We start from the raw sequence: 24,614 nt of genomic DNA on the forward strand, positions 1-24,614 counted from the left end.
AGATCTTAGTGAAGTGAGCAAACTTATTTGAAAATTATCGTCTACATTCAGTAAAGTTATTTTTCCACATAGATTTTTTTCTTTTATCTTTTATTTGCAGCACAGCAATATAATTCATTTGGGTTTCCTTTAGCCATCACAGCCAGTTTCTTTTCATGGTCTAATTTAGCTTTCTGTACAATACTCATAACTTTTCTGGATGGCTGTTTATATATTTCATAACTCCTCTCACTCTTATTCTCATGCTCTTCCTTCTATATTATCTTCTTTTTATGGACATTTTGCTTAATATGAGTTCACATCCATTTCACTCCCACCCCATTTGTTTTTCAAACTCTAGGGAGACATTCACATACTGCCTCATTTAAATACTACTTAAAAGCTTCCCATGCATTGCATTCCTAATCTCAGTCCCAGATACCACTGCACTGACCATAACAAGCAAAAAGAATGCATCATACTGGATGGCCAAATTTTGAAACTGTTGAGAACTTTATTTATCTAGGATCAGTAATAAATAAACATGGTGGAGTAGAGGAAGATATAAAATCCAAGACACAGATTTTTTAACATGTTAGGGAAAATATGGAGACAGGAGGAAATAGGTTAAATAAACAAACTTAGATTATTTAACACAAATATTAAATCAGTTCTACTCTATGCATCAGAAAATGGACAACAAAAGCAAAAATGAAAAAACTGCAAAAAATTGTAAATAAATATTTAAGAAGCGTATAAAATGAGTGAAAAAAATATTAAACAAAGAATTATGCAGAAAACTAAATGAAAACTGGTAATGTATGAAAGACAAATTGTCAGAAAAAATGGAAATGGATAGGGCATAAGAGAAATGCACAGAGCCAAACAAGCATTAAAGCAGAATCAGCAAGGAAAGAGAGGGAAAATAGACTAAACATGAACTATTGGAAAGAAATAGAACACCAGCTTGGTAAGAACTGGATACAGATGAAGAGGACAGTGCAAAATAGTTGGAGATCCATGGTTGAGGCCATATGTTCCTAATTGAATGAAGAGAAATAAAGAAGTAAGCATTAAAAAAGTGTAGGATTGAGGAGAAGAACAAGAGGCCATCCCTGAAAGTTCTGTGAAGGTGTGATGAAAAAGGATGTGAGAAACAGATTTTTTTTCAAAGAGTGTGGTGGATGATTGAAACACATTGCCAGAATTCATTGTTTGTATGGTTCAGTTATGATAAATATGTTGTTGGTCAATCTTCCACAATGAGTCTAATGACTCCATGCAGGTTGCTGTAATAATAATAATAATAATCACTTCATTGGAGATTAATGTTCATTCTATATGTTAATGCTTTTATATGAAGTTATACTTCTAGTGTATTTGGTAATGATGGCATTTGTTGTAAAGATATTCATTCCAATCCTGTTCAGGATGAAAGGTGTCTTAATAATGAATTTTCAAGGGTAGATAGCTGATCTTGTGGAGCTGTGTTTTTCCTTGCAGAAACTTGGGTCTTTTATGCCTACAAAACAAACTGGACTAGGAATCCATGTATTGACAGCCACAGTAGATTATGTAGATAGGATAGATAGAATTAATTATCCAATCATAGCATTAATTAGGTTTATTTATCAAGATTTTCATTGAGTAAGTTAATGGATATGTGTAAAAGGTTTCAATTATTTTTATTCTTATTTTATTTATTTAATTTTTTGTTACATATTAATATAGAACTTTCATTTCAGGCACCTTCTTGCTCCAAACCTAATTCAGAAGCATTTCTTACCTGAAGGTGCACAACAAATTTCTACTCAGGTATTATCTTTATCATTTTATTATGCATTTTGAATGATAACATATATAATATCAGTGAGTTACATGACATTCATCCTCCTTGGTTTCACAGGAGGAGGAGGAGGGGGAAGATATATAGAGTACCTGAATGTTAGATTGGAATATTTAGGTATTTTTAAAGTTTTAGCAAAATGCAAATATTAAAAAAGGTAGTTTTTATTTATTTATTTTTAAACATACATTTCCTAGGAAATGTGTTTTTACATTATGGAAAATACCAAGAATAGCGATCAGAACTTTACCCACCCTTTGCAACGAGTTGTCCGTGTTTGTACTACATTCTAGGACTACTTGCATTAGCTCATGCTAGTATTCGCCGATACTTTTAGTTTTTTATACTATATTCGGCATGAAACTCTGATTCCAATCTCTGAGTTTCTTATTCGGCTTTAAAACAATGTGGGATCTAATATCCCCTTAATTTAAATAATATTTTTAAATTGTTTTTGACATTTATAAAATAAGTTACTGTGAATTATTCACGTATAATTGGATAAAACTGCAACTATCCATGTCAGAATGATTGCTTTTAAGACTTTTCTGATTCGCATGTTCAAATAATTAGTAAGAGTGTAAATGATGGATGATAAAATAATAACTTCAAATCTTCGTTTGAAGTTTGTACATGGTAGAAAACTGGAAGGATGGATTAATGGAAATCAAATGTAATATAACTCGCTGTTCAAATAATTCAACAAGTTCTCCCATTTTACCTATAGTATTATAATATGAGTAGAACACTTGCTGATCAATATTAGCTTGGAATATGAATGGTAATACCACTCTTATATTCCTGATTTATGTGATTAAACATTTTAATGATCCATAAAGAAAACTTATATAATCATCTTGTGAAGGGAAAAATAATTTTCTGTAGAAAAGGCATTTTATTTGAAAGATTATTTATTATTTATATATTGATTTACTTGATAGAGATATTTGATTTACATGTTAGTAGAAGTGGTTTATATGAGAGAATGATGACAGATAAAGAGTTTTAGGAGACATCTTGAAGAGGATTTAAATTCTTCTGATGGATATTTTACTTACATTAATCATATAAGTAAATTAACCTTTTGTAACTAAAGCATGTTGAGCTCAGTTAAGCCTGGGATGGATTTCTGTGGTGGGCTGGCAACTTACAACACAGTCAAAAACTCTGATGGAATTGATATAGATGGCAGTGCCAATATTTCGGTGAAGTCCGGCGGGCCATGACCAGGAAGTCTTAATATCATTCCTCCACGTGAATCCCCTGGGAAACGTGTCGTAATGAGCCATGGCAAAGTTAATACTGAGCAAAGAGCTGGCAGAAAGCTATAAAATGCATCTCCCAAGATGTTATGTGGCCAGCATGGGAGATTAGGCCACAATCCTTCTGCTACAATGTCAAGAAGAAGAAAGAAAGGCCGTAAAGCCCATGGCCAGAATGGGCAAACACTGGATGTGACTAAATTTCCCCAACTATATGACTACTCTGATTGAAACCATTTATGGAGACCAGAGCATGACACAGTGGGAACCTTTCCCAAATAATAAGCAATGCTGGAATAGCCCAAGGAATTCATAAACATAACAGTAATCAGTACAATCCTCTTTTCCTCTATATAGGAACATTTAATTGTCGAACACTTAAAGAAGAGGAAGACCTTACCATCTTACAGCAAGAACTAAAACATATTAAATGGGATATCATAGGTTTAAGTGAAGTTCGCAGGCAAGATGAACATTTAATAAAACTAAAAAATTGAGACTACTTATACTTTTATGGGAAAACTAAAGGACATTACGGAGTTGGATTTCTAATTAAGAAAACAATTGCATACCTTATAGAAGAATTTAATTATATAGATGAAAGAATAATAGAAATCACACTTAAAATAAACTTCAAACTTAAAATCAGAATCATCCAAATATATGCTCCCACCTCATCCCACACTGATGAAGAGATAGAAGCATTTTATGACTCACTGCAGCACACTCTAGACAAAAAAAGAAATAGCAATCAAAACTTTACTACAGTAATGGGCGATTTTAACACCAAAGTAGGTCATCCCATTCACCAAATAGACACAATAGGACCATATGTGTATGGTACAAGCAGCAACTCAGGAATGGCTCTTACAGAATTCTATATCAGTAGCAAGCTTTACATTATGAATACATTTTTTAAAAAAGCCCTCAAAAGAAAATGGATATGCAGAAGTCCAAATGGAGAAATAAAAAAATGAACTAGATTATATACTGTGTAACAATAAAGAAATAGTTCAAGATACGTCAGTAATAAATTAAGTATAAACAGGAAGTGACCACCGACTAGTGAGAGCCAAAATTAAAATAAACCCAAATTGGAAAGAATTAAATGGCTAAACAACAAAAAATCAAGAAGTTTTGACTTAAAACCTATTGAAAAGAAGAAGAAGGATTACGAAGAAAAACTCAATCAAAAACCAGACTTAATAAATATATTTGAAGAAGAAGACATAAATAAAATAAGCAGAAACCTAATGGAAGTAATAATCTCAGCAGCCAACAAATTCAAAAGCAACAAATAACAAAAAGACCATAGACTTTCAGAGGAACCTTACAACTACTAAAAAAGATACGAAATATGAAACAAGACAAAAACTTAATTTCTAAAATAGAATATGCAGAACTATGCAAAACAATAAGAAAAAAGATAAGAAATGAAATAAGATCTTATAACACTGAAAAAATAAAATAAACAATTGAAAACAATAAAAATATGAAAATACTAATAAAACATTTATCAGTTGGCAAAAGTCAAATAACTGCAATAAAAGACCAGAATGGAACTATAATAAGGAACCAAGAACAAATCCTAAGCAGGCTAGAAAAATTTTATAAAGAACTCTATAGTGTTCCTTCAATAGATAAATCAAATATAAATAACTCTTCTCCATCGCATATAGAATTCATCTCTCCATTCACTTCAGATGAAAGAAAACAAGCATTAAAACAAATGGAAAATGTCCTGGTAAAGATCTAATTCACACATAATTAATTAAATGGGGAGGAAATAATATCATTCACCATGTCACAAACTTGCTAAATCTATGCCTAGAAGAGGGGAAGATACCAGAAAACTGGAAAAATGCTACTTTGATATTGTTATTTAAAAAAGTGGACAAAGAAGAAACAAAGAACTATAGACCAATTAGTATTCTCTCCAATCTGTGAATTACATCCAATCTGTAATTCTCACAAAAGTTATAACAAACAAGTTAACCCCTCTTCTAGACTCAAATCAACCAGTAGAACAAGCAGGATTCCGTAAAAGCTTTAACACAATTGATCATATTCATGCAGTAAAACAAATAATAGAAAAAGCAGAAGAAAACCAGTTGCCTCTCTGTTTAGCCTTTATTGATTACAAAAAAGCATTTGATTCTATCAAAACTAATGCAATAATCAAAGCACTTCAGAATCAGGGAGTTCCTGGAGAATATATGGACCTCCAGGAAATGTACCACACTGCAACAGTAACAATGAACTTCACACAAGCAGCAAAAAAAATATCAATTGAAAAAGGTGTCCCACAAGGAGACTCTCTATCACCCAAAATCTTTACAGCAGTCCGTCAAGAAATATTTAATAATATAAACTGGACAAAACTTGGTATAAAAATTAATAACAGAAACTTAACACACCTAAGATATGCAAATAATATCATAATTTTTGCAAACACTCCAGAAGACATATAATGATAGAAACCTATATCATGAAAGCAGAAAAGTCGGTCTAAAAATAAACAGAGAAAAAACTAAAATCATATTTAATCATTTTGTAACACCAAAAAACATAATAGAAAACAATTTCTTGGAAAGAGTCTCTTCATATTACATACTTAGGTCATCTCATTGATTAAACTGTGGACTCCAAAAGGAAATAAATAGGAGAGTTCAACTTGCCTGGGGTTCATTCAGAAAATTGAAAAGCATTTTTCGAAACAATGATGTCCCACTCTGTTTAAAAAAGGAAGACATTTAACCAGTGTATCCAGTCATCACATATGGTTGTGAAACTTGGTCGCTAACAAAAGCCTTGTCAGATAAACTAACAACAATTCAAAGAAAAATGGAGAGATTGATGCTAGGCATCACATTAAAAGAAGCAAAACACCTGGATAAGAAGCCAGACTCGCATTACTGCCATCATTCTTCACCATAAGCGACTAAAATGGAAATGGGCCAGACATCTACCCAGGAGAGAAGATGAGCGATGGACCACTATACTAATGAACTGGATTCCAAAAGAAGGGAAACGAGGCCGAGGACATCCTAAAAGAAGGTGGAGTAATTTCATTCATCTTCAAGGCCCACCTTTCCTAACTGGGTTGCGGGGGGCAGCAGCTGCAAGAGGAACTTCCATTGGTCACGATCCTTCGCCACCAAGCTCAAGTGTTCTGGTGGGACTCCCAAACATGTCCACCCAAGGTTTTGGATATAATCTATCCAGCGAGTCCTTGGCCTTCCACGTGGCCTCCCACCCTCTGGCTTGGCAAAGAGGGCCTGCTGGGGGAGCCTCTCTTGTGGCATTCTGACCAGGTGCCCATACCAACATAACTGTGATTCTCTCAAAATGGAGAAGCAATGGTTGAGTATTGAGGGTTTCCTGAATTGCAGAGTTTCTGACTGTGTTGAGTCTTGTCAGCCCTGCAACCCCTCAAAGGAACCTCGTTTCAGCCGCTTCGATTCGTGTCCGCATTCTTTCGGTCATTACCCAACTCTCATGACTATAGGTGAGGATGGGGACAACATAGACAGCAAGCTTTGCCTTCTGGCTTAACTCCCGCTTCAATACTACCGAACGGCCAAGCTCCCGCAACATTGCACTTGCTGAGCCAATCCAAGTATCTAGCTCTTTGTCCCACTTTCCATCACCCCTGAATATGGACCCAAGGTATTTAAACTTCTCCACTTGCCTCATTGGGACTCCACTCACATGTAGAGTGCACTGGGATGGTTGTCTTGAGATCACAAATGTTTCAGTTTTGGCCACACTGATCTTCATTCTGGCTTCTGCACAAACAGCTACAAACCTATCCAGGGTCCGCTGGAGGTTATCTGTGGAAGAGCTAAGCAGAACTAGGTCATCTGCAAAAAAGCAGACATCCACTGATACATCTTCCAGTTCTGACACACTCACTGCCTCGGCTGTGCCTATCAATCCAGTCCATAAATATTATGAAATGGAGGGGTGACAGAACACACCCTTGACGGAGGCCGACAGAGACTGTGAAAGATTCAGACTTTGTGCTGTTTACCCTGACACAAAACTCTGGGCATTCATACAGGAACTTGATGGCAGCTAATAGTTGGCCATCCACTCCATACTCCTGTACTACTTGTCAAAGCTTATCCCGAGAAACCCAGTCATATACCTTCTCCAAGTCCACAAAACGTGTAGACAGTCTTGGCATATTCCCAAGATTTCTCAAAGACTTGCCTTAAAGTGAAGATTTGGTCAGTTGTGCTTCTACTAGGACAAAAAACCACATTGCTCGTCCTGGAACTTTGACTCAACTATGCTCCTGCACCTTCTTTCCAAGCACCTAGCATACACTTTCCAGGCAGGCTGAGCAGAGAGATGCCACGGTAGTTGCTGCAATCTCTCTGGTCTCCCTTCTTGAAGACTGGTATTATTATGCCTTTCTGCCATTGCTTTGGTGCTTGCCCAGATATCCAAGCAGCCTGACACACTCGAGTGAGCCAGAGAACCTCGTCTCGATTTAAGGCTTTTAGCATTTTGGGCCGAATTTCATCATCACTAGCAGCCTTGCCCGATTTTAGCGATTTTATTGCTTAAATGGACCTCTTCTGCTGTGAGACTAGTCATCGCCCTGATCTGCACCTCTTGGATGTCCACAACTGCTGGGCCAACTGGGTTAAGAAGGCTCTCAAAGTATTCCCTCCATCCACAGATGGAGGGAATATTTTGAGAGTTTGTTGGGAAAAATTGGTCAACCATTGCCAAGAACAGAGAAAGGTGGAAAGAACTGGAGGAGGCCTCCATCCAACAGTGGACAGAAAATGGCTGAAAAGAAGAAGAAAGAACTAAAGCATTATTGTATATTAATTATATATTATTTTATATTTCATCTCTTTTGGAACATTTTCAGGATTTTTTTTTTTATGTAATAGCACAAGTAGTCCATGCGGTTAGCCTAGTGTCTGTGCGGTTCACAAGCATATACCTGGGAAAGGAGTGTCCTCGGTTCGATTCTGGTCGGTGACGTGAGGAGCTTAAGGATATTCCTCAGCCATAGCCAAGTTATGCGGTCTTGGGCATGGACAGTAGTGTTTTTTTCTCAGTTTAACCTGGGGTTTTTCATCCTGCAAAGCAAGCAAACCGGCCTTGAGAACTCAACACTACAGGATATAGGATACACCAGGGCATAGGGCTGACCACCTTATCCTGTGAACGGTTTGAGGTCCGATGATTAATAAAACCCTCGACATCGCAAGGTAAAAGAGGGTAAAAAGGAAGATGAGATGAAATAGCACAAGGAATGTTACATATTATTATTATTATTATTGGCAACTCCAAGGAGTCCTTAAACTCAATGAAGGAGGCCCTAAACATCATGTCAAGAATTGTCCAACATTCGTGTAGCATCTGTCATACTTTGCTTTGAACTCATTCACAGTTATGACACCTACAACAGACTCTGGCAACCTATTTCACTCATTCACTACTCTTCAAGCAAAAAACCTAGTTCTTAACACCCTTGTTAACTACACCTGGGTACACTCTTACTCAGTTTTCAATGGATGGTCCCTAGTTCTCTCACCTCCAGACCTGATATTAATCTGATTGTTAGACATTATTTATCTCTCTCTCTCTCTCTCACTCACACACACACACGCGCGTGCGCACATCCCCCCCCCCCCCACAGTATTGCTAAATTACTGAATCTTTTATCTGACTTCCATTTTGTCATGACTTTTATCATCACCCATTCTTAGAAGGGAAGCATCCTTCTAAACTATTTATAGGAGAAAGGGATATTGGGATGAAAGCAATTTTAATATTGCATGAATAGAAAAGTGTAAGACTACCAATCACCGTAGAGGATAAATGTAATCCATGGACTAAAACCTTAACATGAAAAGCCTAATATCAGCATATAATAGAAACTTGACAAATTTGTGAAACACCATGTAAGTAACAAGCTTGTAACAGATAAATTTAAGAAGACTTTTAGGAACAAATTACAAACTTAAGATAAAACTATACCTAGTCTAAGATAAATATAAGATAAAACTATACCCAAAGTCATACACAAAATAAAGACCCCTTGGTTCTCCAGATAACACAGATATTTGGATATAGTCATCTAAAAATTACTTGCAAAACATCCCCTGGATTTGATCACATATGACCAAGGGGTATCAAAATTCACTATTCTGCCAATATTGCCAGTTATTCTCAAATTACTAAACCTAATTTTTTCAGAAATGCAAAATATCACTAGACCTTAAAACTGTAGCCATAACTTTATATAAAAAGGAAAACCCTATTAAATTAATAATTAGAAGTCTATATCCTCATGGCTGGTAATAGAAAAAATCATGAAAAGAATAGTTAAAAAAAAAATATCCACATATCTAGAGACATTCAATGTAATATCCCACATGTAATATTGATTTCATGAAAATAAAGGAACTGACATTTTATAGGATTATTTCTGTGACACAATCAACTTATCCCTGAACAGAGATCACTTTGTGTTTGCTCTAGTTCTTGACTTCTCTAAAGCTTTTGACACATTAGATCCCACACACACATACAAACCTGGTTCAAAGTCCTGAAATCAGAACTAACAAAAAATAAATATCACTTATAGCAACTAAACTGAGATTGTGGTATTCTTCAAGAGGAAATTCTTTTGCCATTTCATTTCACTAATCTAACCGACCTGCAGATGACAAATCTGTGTCCTATGTTCATCTGTATGCAGTTGACATAGGACACAGATTATTCATATTCACACACAAAGATTGTACATGGAAACATAGCATAGGGAGAGTGGATGTTTGAAGTAGTAGTGAATGTATGTATGTATGGGGATTATCAGCACAGGAATGGAATGATTAGGGATGTGAGTGGGGTAGTTGAGACTGAGCAGATATATGGGAAGTAGTGATAAAGGTGATTGGGCAAGTTTGGTGGGGAATCATCCCAAAATCATTGAAATAAGTGAACCTTGGCTGTTGTTTAAGAGATACTTGTGCCATGAGAGGTTTCTTCAGTTAACACAAATAACACAAGGGATAAGTAACACTGTTTGTTTAAGGCCATATATTTCAGCCTGAATATTACAGGCCATCATCAGTGGCTACAATAGCTAATTACAAAGTGGAACACAAACAATGGTTTGATTTGGAAAAGTAAGAGCTGCATGATCTTATACACAAAAAAACACAATGGTGCAACTGAGGAAATATTGCAATATTGATACTTTATTAGCTATTAAAAAAATAATAAAGAAAAAATATTGATGTGTGATTAAAATAAGACTTTCCCATGTTTTAGATAGAGGGAGGCAGTCATTCCAATTTAAGTTTGGATGGTGAAGTAAGACCTCAGTACTTTTTCTAAACAGGTGCTCAAATTTATACCAACATAGATGAAGTAAGAGTTTCAGACTATGGGATGTTGTGGTCTGTGTCTATTCCATGCTGTGCCAAGTTGGATTTTTCGTATTTACTGTTGCTGATGTAAGATTGCTGTTCTTATATTCTATTTTTTTATAGTGCATCCAGTTTGTTTAAAGTAAGAACGATGACAGTCACATGGAACTTGATAGACACCAGGGAGAGTAAGAAGAAGAGTGTTTATCTTTTGAAGATGGAAACCATGCTGATAATTTGTTGATAGGAAGAAAAGTAGCCACTAAATTGTATTTCTTAAGAATTCTGGAAATGGGTTTTAAGATTCCAGAAATATAAGGATTGGAACTTGATGTATTGTTCCTTGTTCTTTGAGCTAGCATTATAGGAATAAAAAGGCTGTTGCATGGCTCTTTCTGAGAAGTTGTTGAATTTGATATATCGTTTGATGTTTAAGAGTTCCTGCTATAATAGTTGGTGAGCTGATTGCTGTTGAATGTAGCATCCAGTGAAAGTAGGCTTTCGATAAACAGAAGTAATTAATTCACCTGATGGTGAATGAAGGAGTAGAATATCTAAAAAGGACAATCTATCTTTTTTCCATTTCTGCAGTAAATTTAATTTGTGGATGTATATTGTTTATATTAGATAAAAAAAAGTAGGCAATGTACCTGCATATCATGCGTCTATATAGTGACTCAAAATGAAGGCTGAGGATGTATGGATGAGAAAAGAATTTCTTCTAAATGTTCTTAAATCAAAGTTGGCAAGTGCGGAGAAGAGTGGACTTCTTGTTGCAGTTCCTTCAACTCAACTGTAAAACCTATTCTGACAAATAAAATATCCAGAGTACCTAACAAAGTTGAATGATTTCAATATATCCTGTGGAAATGCTTCTGAAAGTAGATGTGGCGTATCCTCAAGAAGAATATCTGTGAAGAGAGATGCTATATCAAAGTTAGCTGATTATATCAGTGGGTTGTAGGGAAAACTTTTTTACTTTATCGGTGTCACATGGTAATCTGCGAGGTAGGATTTCCTTTCTCAAGAAGTGATCTCAAGATTATTCCAGACTTCTCAGAACTGAAGGAATCAATTAAGTGCCCTGGTGCTCATATTATCTATTTCAACACAAGCCTATCACTCATCCACAACCAACTACAAGCTTCTGAACATGAACTAGCTATTAATATACATCTTATATCTGATCTCTGGCATTTTATTACCTCATCTGTAGACCCTCAACTTTCAAATATAGTTTTCACTCATATATTCAGTTCCCTTGTCACAAAGCAAAGTGCACCTCATACTGTTTCAGAAAATCAGGTAACAAACATCTTGGGTGCACATTAACCGAAAATGAAACTCTTATTCTTTCTAAAGGACATAATTTCTCCAGTTCCTAAAAGGATACCTTACTTAGATATCCTTTTCAACATTGAATGGTCACTCTGTCTATTGAGAATGCTATAAACTTTGTTTTTAAATTTTATCAATCCTACTGAAATCCAAGTTTCTACCTACAAACATCACTTTAGCTGAAATTAAAGCATTACCAATCCTCGAGATGCAAGAATAATCTTATTACTACTATTGTCATGGATTATGCCAGTTATAAAAGAAAAGTCATTCTTCTATTACCGGATCAATCAACGTACCAAGATTTGGATTACAGTCTTGCTAATAGACAACTCAGAAAACTGAACTTTTTGTAAGATGCAGCTGTATGCCTCGATGATTCCCTTGTCACAAACAACTTTGTGACAAGGGAATCAGTTTAGTTTGCTCAGAACTTAGTTTGCTAGAACTCCTAGACATTTCTCTTCATCCAATTGTCGACTACATAGATTCACCTAGTTACTGAATTGCCAAATTTTTAGCACACCTATTGAAAGCTCAGATTGACAACTCCCACTCATAAAAAAAATCTTCCAATTTTCTAGATAAAGTAAAAAATGTTTCCCTACAACTTATTGATATAATGATTAGCTTTGATATAAAATCTCTAATAAATTTAGTTTAATCCTTTATCCAAGTGTAAGCAAAGTTTGCGCCTGAAGTATCTTCAGGACTGAGGCGACTCGTGGTAAAGGTGGACCAAGATCTCATCACACCTTGTCTTAATATCTCCCATAATGCAAAGCATATCTCTTTGCAGACATGAATAATGCTATGCATTAAAGGAAGGGCCACTACCCAGACCGGTTTTGACCTTTATTGAGGTCTCTTTATTAAGGTGGTGTACTACCTTATTATTAAATTACTCTGGATTTAGAGAAAGATGTTGGAAGTTTTTTCCCACTTGGTTAGACTATAATAAATTTAGTTTAATCCTTGATCCAAGTGTAAGCAAACAAAGTTTGCACCTGAAGTATCTTCAGGACTGAGGCAACTTGTGGTAAAGGTGGACCAAGCTCTCATCACTCCTTGTCTTAATATCTCCCATAATGCGAAGCACATCTCCTTGCAGACGTTTATAATGCTATGCATTAAGGGAAGGGCCACTACCCAGACCGATTTCGACCTTTATTGAGGTCTCGTCAGTGGGAGCTAGACCCAGAAGTGGTGATACTAAGACAGAAGCAATGGAGAAGTCATATTTACCTATACGAGTCACCAAAAGGTGTACCACCTTATTATTAAATTACTCTGGATTTAGAGAAAGATGTTGGAAGTTTTTTCCACTTGGTTAGACTATAATAAATTTAGGTTAATCCTTATTCCAAGTGTAAGCAAACAAAGTTTGCACCTGAAGTATCTTCAGGACTGAGGATGCCAACTTTTGGCAAATCGTATAGGTAAATATGACTTCTCCATTGCTTCTGCCTTAATGTATTCTGCCCAAACTTGTTCTTTTTTAGATGTTTCTAGGATTATCTCTCCTTAGTCCTCAGTAGCATAGGATGTTGTTTTTTCATCAATCTTGAGAATTATTTAAATTTTTTGTGAAGATTATAAAGTCGTTATATTCTTTTTGTAGATCCTCAATTTCATTACATTTTTTTTTTCACCCAGTTTTCTTTGGATTCTTTTATTTTAGATTTTATCTTGATCTGTATCTGTTTATATTTTGTAGCATCTTTATCTTTATATAGTCTGCATTGGTCCATAAGGAATAAGATCTCAGTAGTCATTCAATCCTTCTGCTTGTGGGATGTACTATAACCCAGTATTTCTGTACTTATTTTTAATAATTTTTCTTTTAATTTCTTCCATAATCCATTCACCTCTAGTTCATCATCATTGGAGTGCCAAGTAATTTTGCTATTAAGTTCTAATTTAAGTTATTTTTCTATTTTCGTGTTCTTTAAGTTTTTTAAATTTAGTTTTTTCATCTGTTTTATTTTTTGGATTTTCTTTAGTCTCAATTTGAGTTCTACTACTAGTGGATTATGGTCTGAACCATTGTCACACTAGGATAGGTCTTTACACTCCTTACAATGCTTGTAAAATGTTGATTGATTGATTAAGAGGTAATCAATTTGATTTTTGACCACACTGTTGTCTTGTGGAGATTTTCATGTGTAGAGTCTTCTGTTTGTTAGCTCAAACCACAAATCTGTAATTATTAGGTCTTCTTGACAAAATTGTATTACGCGATCTCCTATATCATTTCTTATCCCAAGTCCAAACTGTCCTACTATGACTCCAGATGCTCCTTTCCCTGCTTTTACATTATTGTCTCCCATGATGATGTTGATGTCATTTTTTTTGTCATTATGAGAGGTTCTTTCAGTTGAGAATAGAAAAGGTCAATTTCTGCATCACCCTTGTCTGCAGTCTGCGTGTATACTTATATAACATCGATGTTGATTGCTTGGCTCTTGAGTTGGAGGAACATTAACTTATCAGAGAATGGAATAAAATCGAGTACACTTTTGGATATTTCTTTACATATTAATATTCCTACTCCACGTCGGTGAGTATTATTACTGCTTCCAGAGTAATATAGGCCCATATCATTAGAGCAGCATTTACCTGGGCATGGTCATTTTATTTCACTCAGGTCTAAGATTTGTATTTTTAGTCTTCTAATTTCTTCAGTAACATTTCTCAGCTTTCCAGCTTCAAACGTAGTTCTAACATTCCATGTTCATATTTTGATTGGTTTGCCGGAGATTCTTTATAAAACCCTTGTTCCATTTAAGGTATGCTGAGAACTCGGAACATTGTTCTTGTTGTGTTTGACATGGTGGTTGGTCTGGGGAGATTGAATGCAGTAGTTTCCCTCTTGCTTTCTGCATCGCAGTACTATGGCCATTATGGAAGTTCTATCCATGCCCACATAGGTATCCATTCTTGAACCTTGTTGATTTTATTCGTCTTCAGCCTCAAAATCAGTAATGGTGTATGCTGTTGCCTGCAACCATGGAAGTGGTTTCACCATATCTGGCTACTTCCACTGCATAAGATGAAATGAAATAGCAAAATAGGAAAGATTCACCCCTAGCCCTTGAATATTCTAATAGTATTGTGTGTGTGTGTGAGGAAGAAAAGAAAGAAGGAGAGGGACAAGTCTACAGATAATATAACAGATAACACCCGGCCTGGTTGGCCGAGTGATTAGCATATCCGCTCTCCAGCCAAAAGGCTGCGGTTTTGAATCCCTCCGTGGGCATGGATTGTCTGTGATTGTCTGTGAAAATACTAGTAGAGGTGGTCAGCAGTAGATGGCATTGGTGTAGATCATAGGTTCCCAAAGTGGGCGGTACCGCCCCCAGTGGGCGCTGAAGCCTTCTAGGGGGAGCTATAGTGAGATCAGAAGCATTTGGGGGCATTCAGGTGGTCGGTGGCTCTTTATAGAAGAAATTAATAACATATATTTAAAAATTAATTATTTTCGTTATTTTGCGATTAGATAATCATTTAAAATTTAAATATTGCATTTTAATTCATCTTATGCCTGTCTTACACGATCAATTTTTTTTATCAATTTTCTATTTCAATTATTTAATCATTTGAAAATTTACCATGTCAGATAAAAATATATGTCAATTTTCTATGTCAATGAGAAAATAGAGCATGTATATATATGTGTATAATAGGTTATGTTTACAGTAGCAAATATATTCGTTATATTTCATTTCAAAATATACATAAAATATATAAAACCACTTTTCTAATTGATTTGTACAAAAATAAACCCAGTTTTATATAATTTAATATTACGAGTAAAAATAATAATGGCAAGAAAGAAATAAAATCGTAAATTTTCATTAGAGGGAAAAAACAAAGCAAATATTATTCGAAACTTATTATACTTTTTCTGTGATTATGTTTTGTAGGTTTGTTGTTTATATCTTGTGTAATTATTTTATTTATTAATTATTATTTATAATTATTCAGACAATGTCGTGGTCGGATGAACAAAATGCGCTTGCGTGCAAAATAAAAAATTGAACGTGTCATACAGGATATTTTAACTTTTGTTTTTTATATACTTAAAAAATTTATTCATTTTTGCTATTGTAAATATTGATCGTGCCATACAGGCTTTAGTCTATCCATGCAGCAGATGAGTCTTAACTAGTAGTATGTCAGTCAACTATTACGTAGGTAATTCATTCAATTCAGCATGTTTAGATAGTAATATGGGTGCTTGCAGTGATTTGTTCAAAGCACGAGTACGATGGTATCGCAAACAAGTCAATGCATGCAAGTTGATTCGGGCTAGATTTCAAATCTATAAATACCAGTGGTTTAGGAATAAGTTTCATTATTTTTTGTGTGCTTTGCCAACAATCATCAGTCGAAAGTGTGATAGATAAGTGGAGTCATACAAAGTGCAAATTAAATCTTTTATTTTGTGAATATTTTTGCAAATTTTATTACTTCATTATGTCAGAATATAAGAAGAAATGTCGACAGTACAGTATTTAGTATATGAAATATGGTTTTATTCAGTCTCCTACGAACCAATTATTACCCATGTGCTTGATTTGCCAAAAAGTGTTTTCAAATGAAGCAATGAAGCCAAGAGCATTTGACTAAAATGCATGCTGACAAAAAGGATAAAGATTTGTCCTATTTTCAAGTACTAAAAGAATAAAATTTTAAACATCTAACTATATCAAAACCTTTTACGTCGTCCACTAAACAAGATAATGACGGATTACAAGCTTTTTATAATATTTCATTATTAATCGCAAAAGCGGAAAAACCACACACAATTGGTGAGGAATTAATCTTGCCGGCAGTAAAAGAAGTAATAAACACTGTGCTTCATAAGAGAGCATCAGATATCATCAGGAAAATTCCTTTGAGCAATAATTCGGTGCAAAGAAGAATCGATGAAATGGCTGAAGACGTTGAAAAATCATTGTGCGATTATTTGAAGACATGCCAATTTTCCATTCAACTCGATGAATCAACTCTCCCAAATAATGAACCACTACTCTTATAATACGTACAATTCATAAAAGAAGAAAAAGTTTGTCAAGAATTATTATTTGCTAAAAACTTGGACGCGGATACAAAGGGAGAATCTATGTTTAATATCATGAATAAGTTTTTTCAGGAGAAAGACATTCCTATTCGTAATATTTTGTCTGCTGCTACTAATGGTGCTCAAGCAATGACAGGGTGCCACAAGGGTTTCATAGCACATTTGAAACAAGCAGAACCAAATGTACTCGCTATACATTGTGTTCTTCATCATCAACATTTGGTTGCGAAAAATTTAAGTGAATGCTTGCACACGTCGCTCCATTACGTTATTAGAGTAGGCAACAAGATTAGAAGCAATTTATTGAGTGACAGATTGTTTAGCCAACTTTGTAGTGAAAACGATGAAGATTTCAATCGTTTGCTGCTTCACACAGAAGTTCACTGGCTTTCAAAAGGTATTTGTCTGAATCGATTTTACAATTTGTTTGATTCAGTACTAGAGTTTCTAGAAAACAGAGATGATGGATTGTGGGCCAACCTGATTACATCCAAAAATGATATCGCTTATTTGACAGACCTCTATAAAATATTTAATGAAGTCAGTCTACAACTACAAAGTGATGAATTGAATTGAATCAAAACAAAAAACTTTATTGCTGCTTTTGTAGGGAAACGTCTTCTGTTCAAGCGGAATATGGGCCGAGGGGAATATAGCCACTTTTCAAATTTATCAGCAGTGTCTCTCAAAAAGGAAGATTTACATACATACTGCCAACACTTGGAGGTTCTCCATTGCTGATTTCAATGAGCGATTCAAGGATATTTTAAACATAAATACCAAATTGGGTTCTAGATCCTTTTTCACATGTAAGCACAGCAGGATCATCAAATTTAGAAGTTGAACTCATAGAACTCACAACAAATGAAGAACTAAAAATAAAATTCAAAACTGGATACCAAGAGTACTGGCTTCAAAAATCAATACCATCACTGTACCCTGGATTATGGGAAATAGTGCAGAAATATTTAATTGCATTTCCATCTTCTTATTTGGCTGAGCATGGGTTTAGTGCTGTAGTGAATTTACTATCTAAGAAAAGGAATCGATTGCATATAACTGAGCGTGGCGATTTACGACTGTTTTTAACGAAAGTTGAACCCGATATTAACAAACTTTTAAAAATGCACCAGGCTCATCCTTCACATTAATTTGTTATTTTTTCTTTGTATTTTTACTTTGTAAGTTCGAAATAAACCATCTAATACATTTGATTGCGTTTTAATTATTACAATAAGATTCCGAATTTTCATATTTAAACCATTGTATGAAACTTCACATTAATTTGTTATTTTTGTTTTGTATTTTTACTTTATAAGTTAGACATAAACAATTTTGTAATATATTTAATGGTGTTTTAATTATTACAATAAGATTCTTACTAATGCAATGCAATCTCTTAATTGTATTCCACATTTTCATATTTAAACCATTGTATGAAACTGTGCATAATGTTATTTGAGCATACATTTTTCAATCTTTACATATGGGCTACGTTTCACCAAATTCGGTATTGCAATAACTGTGTTCAAGATGAAGCACATATTGGCCACTTCTTTTTAAAAATTTAACGGCATAAGCAGTAATGTATCATTAGTTGCTATTTACGAATATCAAAATATCAAATTCAAAAATATCAAATGGCTTGAACGCGGAAAACTGTTATAATGGGGGGCGTTACAAAATTTGTCTTGCAAAGTGGGCGGTGGCCGGAAAAAGTTTGGGAACCTATGGTGTAGATGATGAAGGTAGTTGCAATTGGTGGGGTATGATGATAATAATAATAATAGTATATAATATATAATAATAATAAAAGTATATGATGATAATAATAATAATATATTACATGAAGTAAGGCATGGTCCAGAATCAGAAATCTCAGGTTTGCCACTCTCATACTCACTAAAGTGAGCCTTTGAGGATTGTTCTTTGTTACAAATTTCAAACCTCCCAGTTTGACCTATGTACATCTTTCCACAAGAACATGGAATCATGTATACTCCATTATGTTTATGAGATTGAACTTTATCTTCACGGGAATATAAGAATCTTCATAAGGTGTTAACTGATTTGAAGGCTGTCCTGATGTTGACTGATTTTGATTTAATTTAATTTGGACAATTCTTCTTAATGTATTGCCAGCATATGGTATATATACCATACCTTTGTAATTAATTTCTGGGTTATCATGGGATGGTTCATCAGAAATTAAAAGTTTCTTCAGTACAATTTTTATGTAGCAGTTTTGTAGGGACTGATTAAATAGGATTTGAAATTCTTTTTTTGTAATTTCATAATTTTTTAATATATTCAAAGCCGTATTTTTTATGATGTTTATTTATGAGGTGATGGAACAAGCTTGCCTGTAGGTAGCTACTGCCTGTGTAGTTTTCTTTTCTGTAGACTTCTAATGATAATCATCCAGTATTATTTTTTGTTGATGTCTGGAATGGTAATTTTCCATCCTTTTCTACTTCTAATGTAAAAATGCCAGTAATGACATATAGAGTTTACAAAACAACAATATAGAGACTGCATATCACATGCCTATTGATACACGTGATAAACTATCATCCAGCTAAATCTGGATACGATTCTGTAACACCCATTGAATAACAAGGATAAGAAGTGCAATTTGGTCTCGCTATTTTATCCACCCTGGCTGGTAGGGAGGTTAATCACGTGTGGCTATTGGGAAACATTTATTTTTTTGTACGTTTTTACTTATGTTAGATAACTTCCTGAAGATGCTGTCAGCCGTACAGACTGCAAAACATGTTGAGGAGATACATCTAGTGTAAATAAAAAAAAAGTCTAGGAGTTAAAACCTTGGTTATTTGTTATTCATACTATCATTTGTTCATTCTTTTCCTCATTTATCTTTATCTTTACACATACAGTAGGTTAAATTTGAGATTTTATTACCTAAATGATCTTGCATGTTGAACTTTTTAGTCTTAATTGCCATTCTTCAGAAAAGCGAAAGATTCTATTTATACCTAACTGAAATAGTGACCATTGCACATCATCGTTGACTGAACTTTAAGCTTTAATGTCAGAATAAGTGACCAATGCTAAATTTTATTGTCAGAATTATCAGAAGTACTAAACTTCCAAATCCTTAATCAATATTACTGAATCACTGATAATTATTAACAACAACAGTAAATTAATACTGCCATAATTTTTGAAGGTTACCACTGGTCAGGGAGGATAAATATAATATTATAATATGTTTAATTTGACAAAATGTCCCATGTAATTCACTAGGGAAGATCATAGATACATAGAGGACAAGCATGGATGTATCTGGTCTAGTAATTTACTTGGCTGTTCTGAGTCAGATCTCTGCTGATTACACTATAAGTTGATCTTTTCTAGATGCCTTGGTGATGAAAAAACAGGAGATGAAATGGTTTCACTGATTGAGTCTGTTTGTCCCAAAATCATTGGAATAAGTGAAACATGGTTGAATGAAGTTGTTATCCTAATGGGAATAGAAGCGTGGAAGGATATAGTATTTTTTATTTTTCTTAAGGAGATAGAAAGGTCAAGAAGGGAGGAGGAGTGCTGATGATAGCAAGGGAATTATGTCCACATAAGGTTGACATGAATGAGGGAAATAATAGCAATGGTTATTATATAACTATCTCAGGCAGTGTTGTCTAAAGTGGAGGTTGACAGGAAGATTTAGTTGGATGTTGTTATAGGCTAGGGAATGTGGAAGGTGGTAATGAAGAAATGTAGACACAACTTGGATTAGTGAACAAAGGAAGGGTAATTATTATGGGCAAGTTTAATTATATTGGCATTATAGATTGGAATGAAGAGATAGCATTTTGGAATAAGGAAAATGAATTTCTCAAGTTGTTGAGAGATAACTATCTCAGGCGTGAGGATTGACAGCTTTAGATCTTATAATTTCATCTTCTTCTTAGGTGGCATCTTCATATTGAAGGTTTGCAATTATGGATCTGTCCATAATACAACACTGGGACTAATATTGCACCAAGTGCAGGGAAAAGGTTCGCTATATATTTTTGACTGTAGGTCTATGTATGTTCATGGGGCCGGTTTTCCTGTTCTAAGGGATGAAAAACCTAAGTTTCCATGTGAAAAAGCTTTCTACTTCCGTATGAGACTAGCTAACACACCTTTAGTTGAAAGAGATCCGATAAAGGTTCCTCACATCATGGACAGGAATAGAACCTGGGTCAGAAAGACTTGGGTTCAATTCCTGTCTATGATGTTACTTTGGTCTTTCTGACCAAAGGGCTTTGTCTATATCGGCTGAGCTATGGAGGCTCGGTTCATTTCATCAGAGGATGTAATTGTGAGTGGATTTTAACACTTTCTTCCAGTGAATGAGATTGATCATGAAGTGATCACTTGGGTTGTTTCTAGCCATATGCAGACTTCTGTGAGGAAAGGATATATGTGGAAGTACAAGGCTGGTGATTATGCTAAGCTTAGGAGACAACTTGGAGCTATAGCATGAAATGAGGAGTTGAGTGGTAAGGAAACAGATGCTGTTTGGGAACTGACAAACAGCATCATGTTTTAAGAGCATTAATGTGTGAATGTATTCCGTACTTGGAGACAGTGCAAGAAGAATAATGGCAATAATCAGTAACACAAAGAGTATAAAGAACAAGCCAGATGAGTGACTCAGTTAATAAGGAAAACAAAAGTGGAGTATGAGCAGAAATTGGCAAATCAGGCAAAGAAAAACACTAGAGTATTTTAGATATGTGTCAAGTAGAAGCAAGAATAATTATGATAAGATGATGTTAATGGATAAAAATGGTGGAATGGTAACTACTGCTGAAGACATTGTTGAGGTATTCAGTGATCAATTATAAGGGTGTTTCATCCTCAACAGGGTAGAATCACGAGCATCTTAAGTGTTGAGGACATAGGAGAAGATGACTTAATTGTGATTGAGCAGGAGGTATTTGAGGAAATAAATAACCTTGATGTCAATAAGGCGATAGGATTTGATGACATATCACCAGCATGGTAAAGGAATGTTCCAGGGAATTGGGAGTAGCATTGGCATGCCTGTTTAATAACAGTCTTACAACAGAACAGGTTCCAAGGGAGTGGAAGGAGGGTAAAATTGTTGCACTGCATAAAGGTGGTGATAATGCTGTAGTGACAAATGTGACAAATTATAGGCCGGTCTGTATATCTGGAGTTGTAGTGAAGGTACTGGAGAGATTGGTGAAAAGTAGGATACAGAAATGGGTTGATAAGAGAAGCATTCTCTGTGGTTATCAGCATGGGTTTGTTAAAGGGAGATCATGTTTTACTAATTTACTTATATACTATAACAAGGTGACAAATACCTTGGACAGGGGAGATGCATTATACAGTCGTGTACTTGGATTTTGCCAAGGCTTTTGATAGATTGCCACATGACAAGCTGTTAAATAAATTGAAACAGATAAGATTGGATAACATCCTTCTGAGTTGGATCAGTGACTAGATAGATCAGAGACTAGATGTCAGATAGGTATCAGAAAGTTGTATATGGGAGTACGGTATCCTGAAAGAGGATACTACATCCCTATATATACAAGTCAGAATTTTTTATCATCTACTGTTTGCAGATGATGCAAAATTGGGAAGAGCAATGCAGAGTCCAGCAGATGTTATGGCCTTACAGGAAGACTTAAATAGATTGCATGAATGGACAGGTAAGTGTAACTATTAGTTTAATGTTGCTAAATGTATGATTTTGAAATTTGGTAAGCAGCAATGGGCTGCAAATTATATGCTTTATACACTTATATATATATATATATATATATATATATATATATATACTTGGTGAGGAAACTTTAAAGGAAGTAGAGCAGATGAGAGATCTGGGAGTGGTGGTGGACAATGATCTGAAATTCAGGGGCTACATTGCACAAGTTGTGAGATGTCACATTGGATAATGGCAATGATGCAGAGGATCCTGACATGCAGAAACCAAGAGGTTATGATGATATTGTGTAAGGCCTTATATAGATTATTGTGCACAGATTTTGTTTCCAGGTTTTCATGGCAATGAGGTTATGTTAGAAAGGATCCAGAGAAGATTCACAAAGGTGGTCAGTGGTCTTTGGAATGTGGAGTATGAGGACAGATTGAGAAAATGCAAATTGTAAAGCCTCGTGAATAGGAGGAAGAGGGGGGGGGTGATTGAGACATATAAGCTGATCAGGGGCAGAGCCATACTGACACTTTACCTGACTGAAGTGGGCATGGTCCAAGGCACTACTGCTCCAGTGCCTTTCTCTAATTGTTTGGGTCCTTAAATTGACCCTAATTTTTTGGGGCACAAAGCTAGAGCCTCATGTGCTTGTGCATAAGTATGGCCCTGGGTTAGGGGTTGTTATCAGTTTGACATAGAGGAGATTTTTCATAGAATGGGGGGGGGATAGAACAAGAGGCCATCTGTGAAAATTATATAAGGAGGGTGTGAGCAGTGGAGTGAGGAGAAGGTTCTTTGTATTGAGTGTAGTTGGTGAGTGGATTGTATTGTCCAAGTGTGTTGTGAACATAGAGAATGTAGTTTAAGGCATAGTTGGATGAACATTATGTACAATAGTGCATACCTCCAATGATGAGTTTCTTCCATGGAAGTCATGTGTTAATAATAATAAAGGATCTGGAGCCTAAAATTAGTAGACAAGAATCTAAAATTTAGTAAACACTGCTAAATTGGTTAGGACAGCACAGAAGACCATGGCAAGAATGTTGAGGACACTGACATGTAGAAATAAGGATATTGTGATTCCATTGTATAAGGCTTTGAACAGGTCTCATATGGATTTTTGCACACAAATGTGGTCACTAGGTTTTCAAAAGGATGCCGAGATATTGAAAAGGGTCCAGAGATGATGGACAAAGGTGTTTTTGTTGTTATAGATACCTTCTACCACATCTTCGAATCCAGATTTTTTCCTTATTTCAATGTGTCTTATATGATCTTTTTTTTGCTTATATTACAGACATCTTTCTATTATCTTTTGGATTTCTATTACTTCTCTGTTATCCTTTGGATTGTTATTAGGCTTTGTTCTTTCTTATTTGTGTGTTCCCTACCGTAGGTCATTGCTGGTAGAATAATACTGTTAAAAAGGTGCAATACGTATTTTTTGGTTTGTGATGACATCTTTTATCTGTTTAAAAGCTTGCCGAGCAACCTTTATGCATCTTCTTATTTCATCTGATATATCATTGTCTATTCTGATTGGTTGTCATAAATAAATGTAGTTCTTCACTATCTATGACTTTATTTTGCAGTTTGATTTGTTGGTCATGACAGTATTCATTTTTCATCCACTTTGTCTTGTCAGGGACTGAGAAGTTCTGATAAACACCTTGAACAAAAATGACTGGTTTGTGCAACAAAGGAGAGACTTTTTTCTCAGATGATTGCAAATTATGCAGCAGTGTTGTAACAAGTGTATAACACTTCATGGGGATATATAGAATAATGTGTAAGTTACATGGTTCTACCTCAATTCTTTCATGGTGATTATCACAACTTTTCAGTACACTCTCATATATTTCTCTCTCCAGACTGGTCTTTAACAAATTTGGCATTGAAATATCCACGTACTATTGTATAATCTTTTAAACTGTCTTCTGTTTCCTTGTAGATATTTTCTATTGCTTCATCAACTGTGGAAGTTGGTGCATAT

General features: G+C 35.0%; 1 protein-coding gene across 2 annotated transcripts in view; it reads left to right on the plus strand.

Moving 5' to 3' along the window:
* LOC150092192 (disintegrin and metalloproteinase domain-containing protein 11-like) overlaps positions 1-24,614 on the plus strand; it is a 1,236,934-nt gene that overhangs the window by 233,270 nt on the left and 979,050 nt on the right. For both annotated transcript variants that reach the window (XM_090415260.1, XM_090415259.1), the window contains exon 5: positions 1,725-1,794. In XM_090415260.1, the coding sequence (XP_090271386.1) occupies positions 1,725-1,794 (70 nt within the window). The remainder of the gene's footprint in view (positions 1-1,724; positions 1,795-24,614) is intronic.

This window comes from Typopeltis vanoorti, unplaced genomic scaffold, assembly GCF_054136105.1.
Source record: "Typopeltis vanoorti isolate ZY-2024b unplaced genomic scaffold, IOZ_Tvanoo_1.0 HiC_scaffold_24, whole genome shotgun sequence".
Taxonomy (NCBI): Eukaryota; Metazoa; Arthropoda; class Arachnida; order Uropygi; family Thelyphonidae; genus Typopeltis; species Typopeltis vanoorti.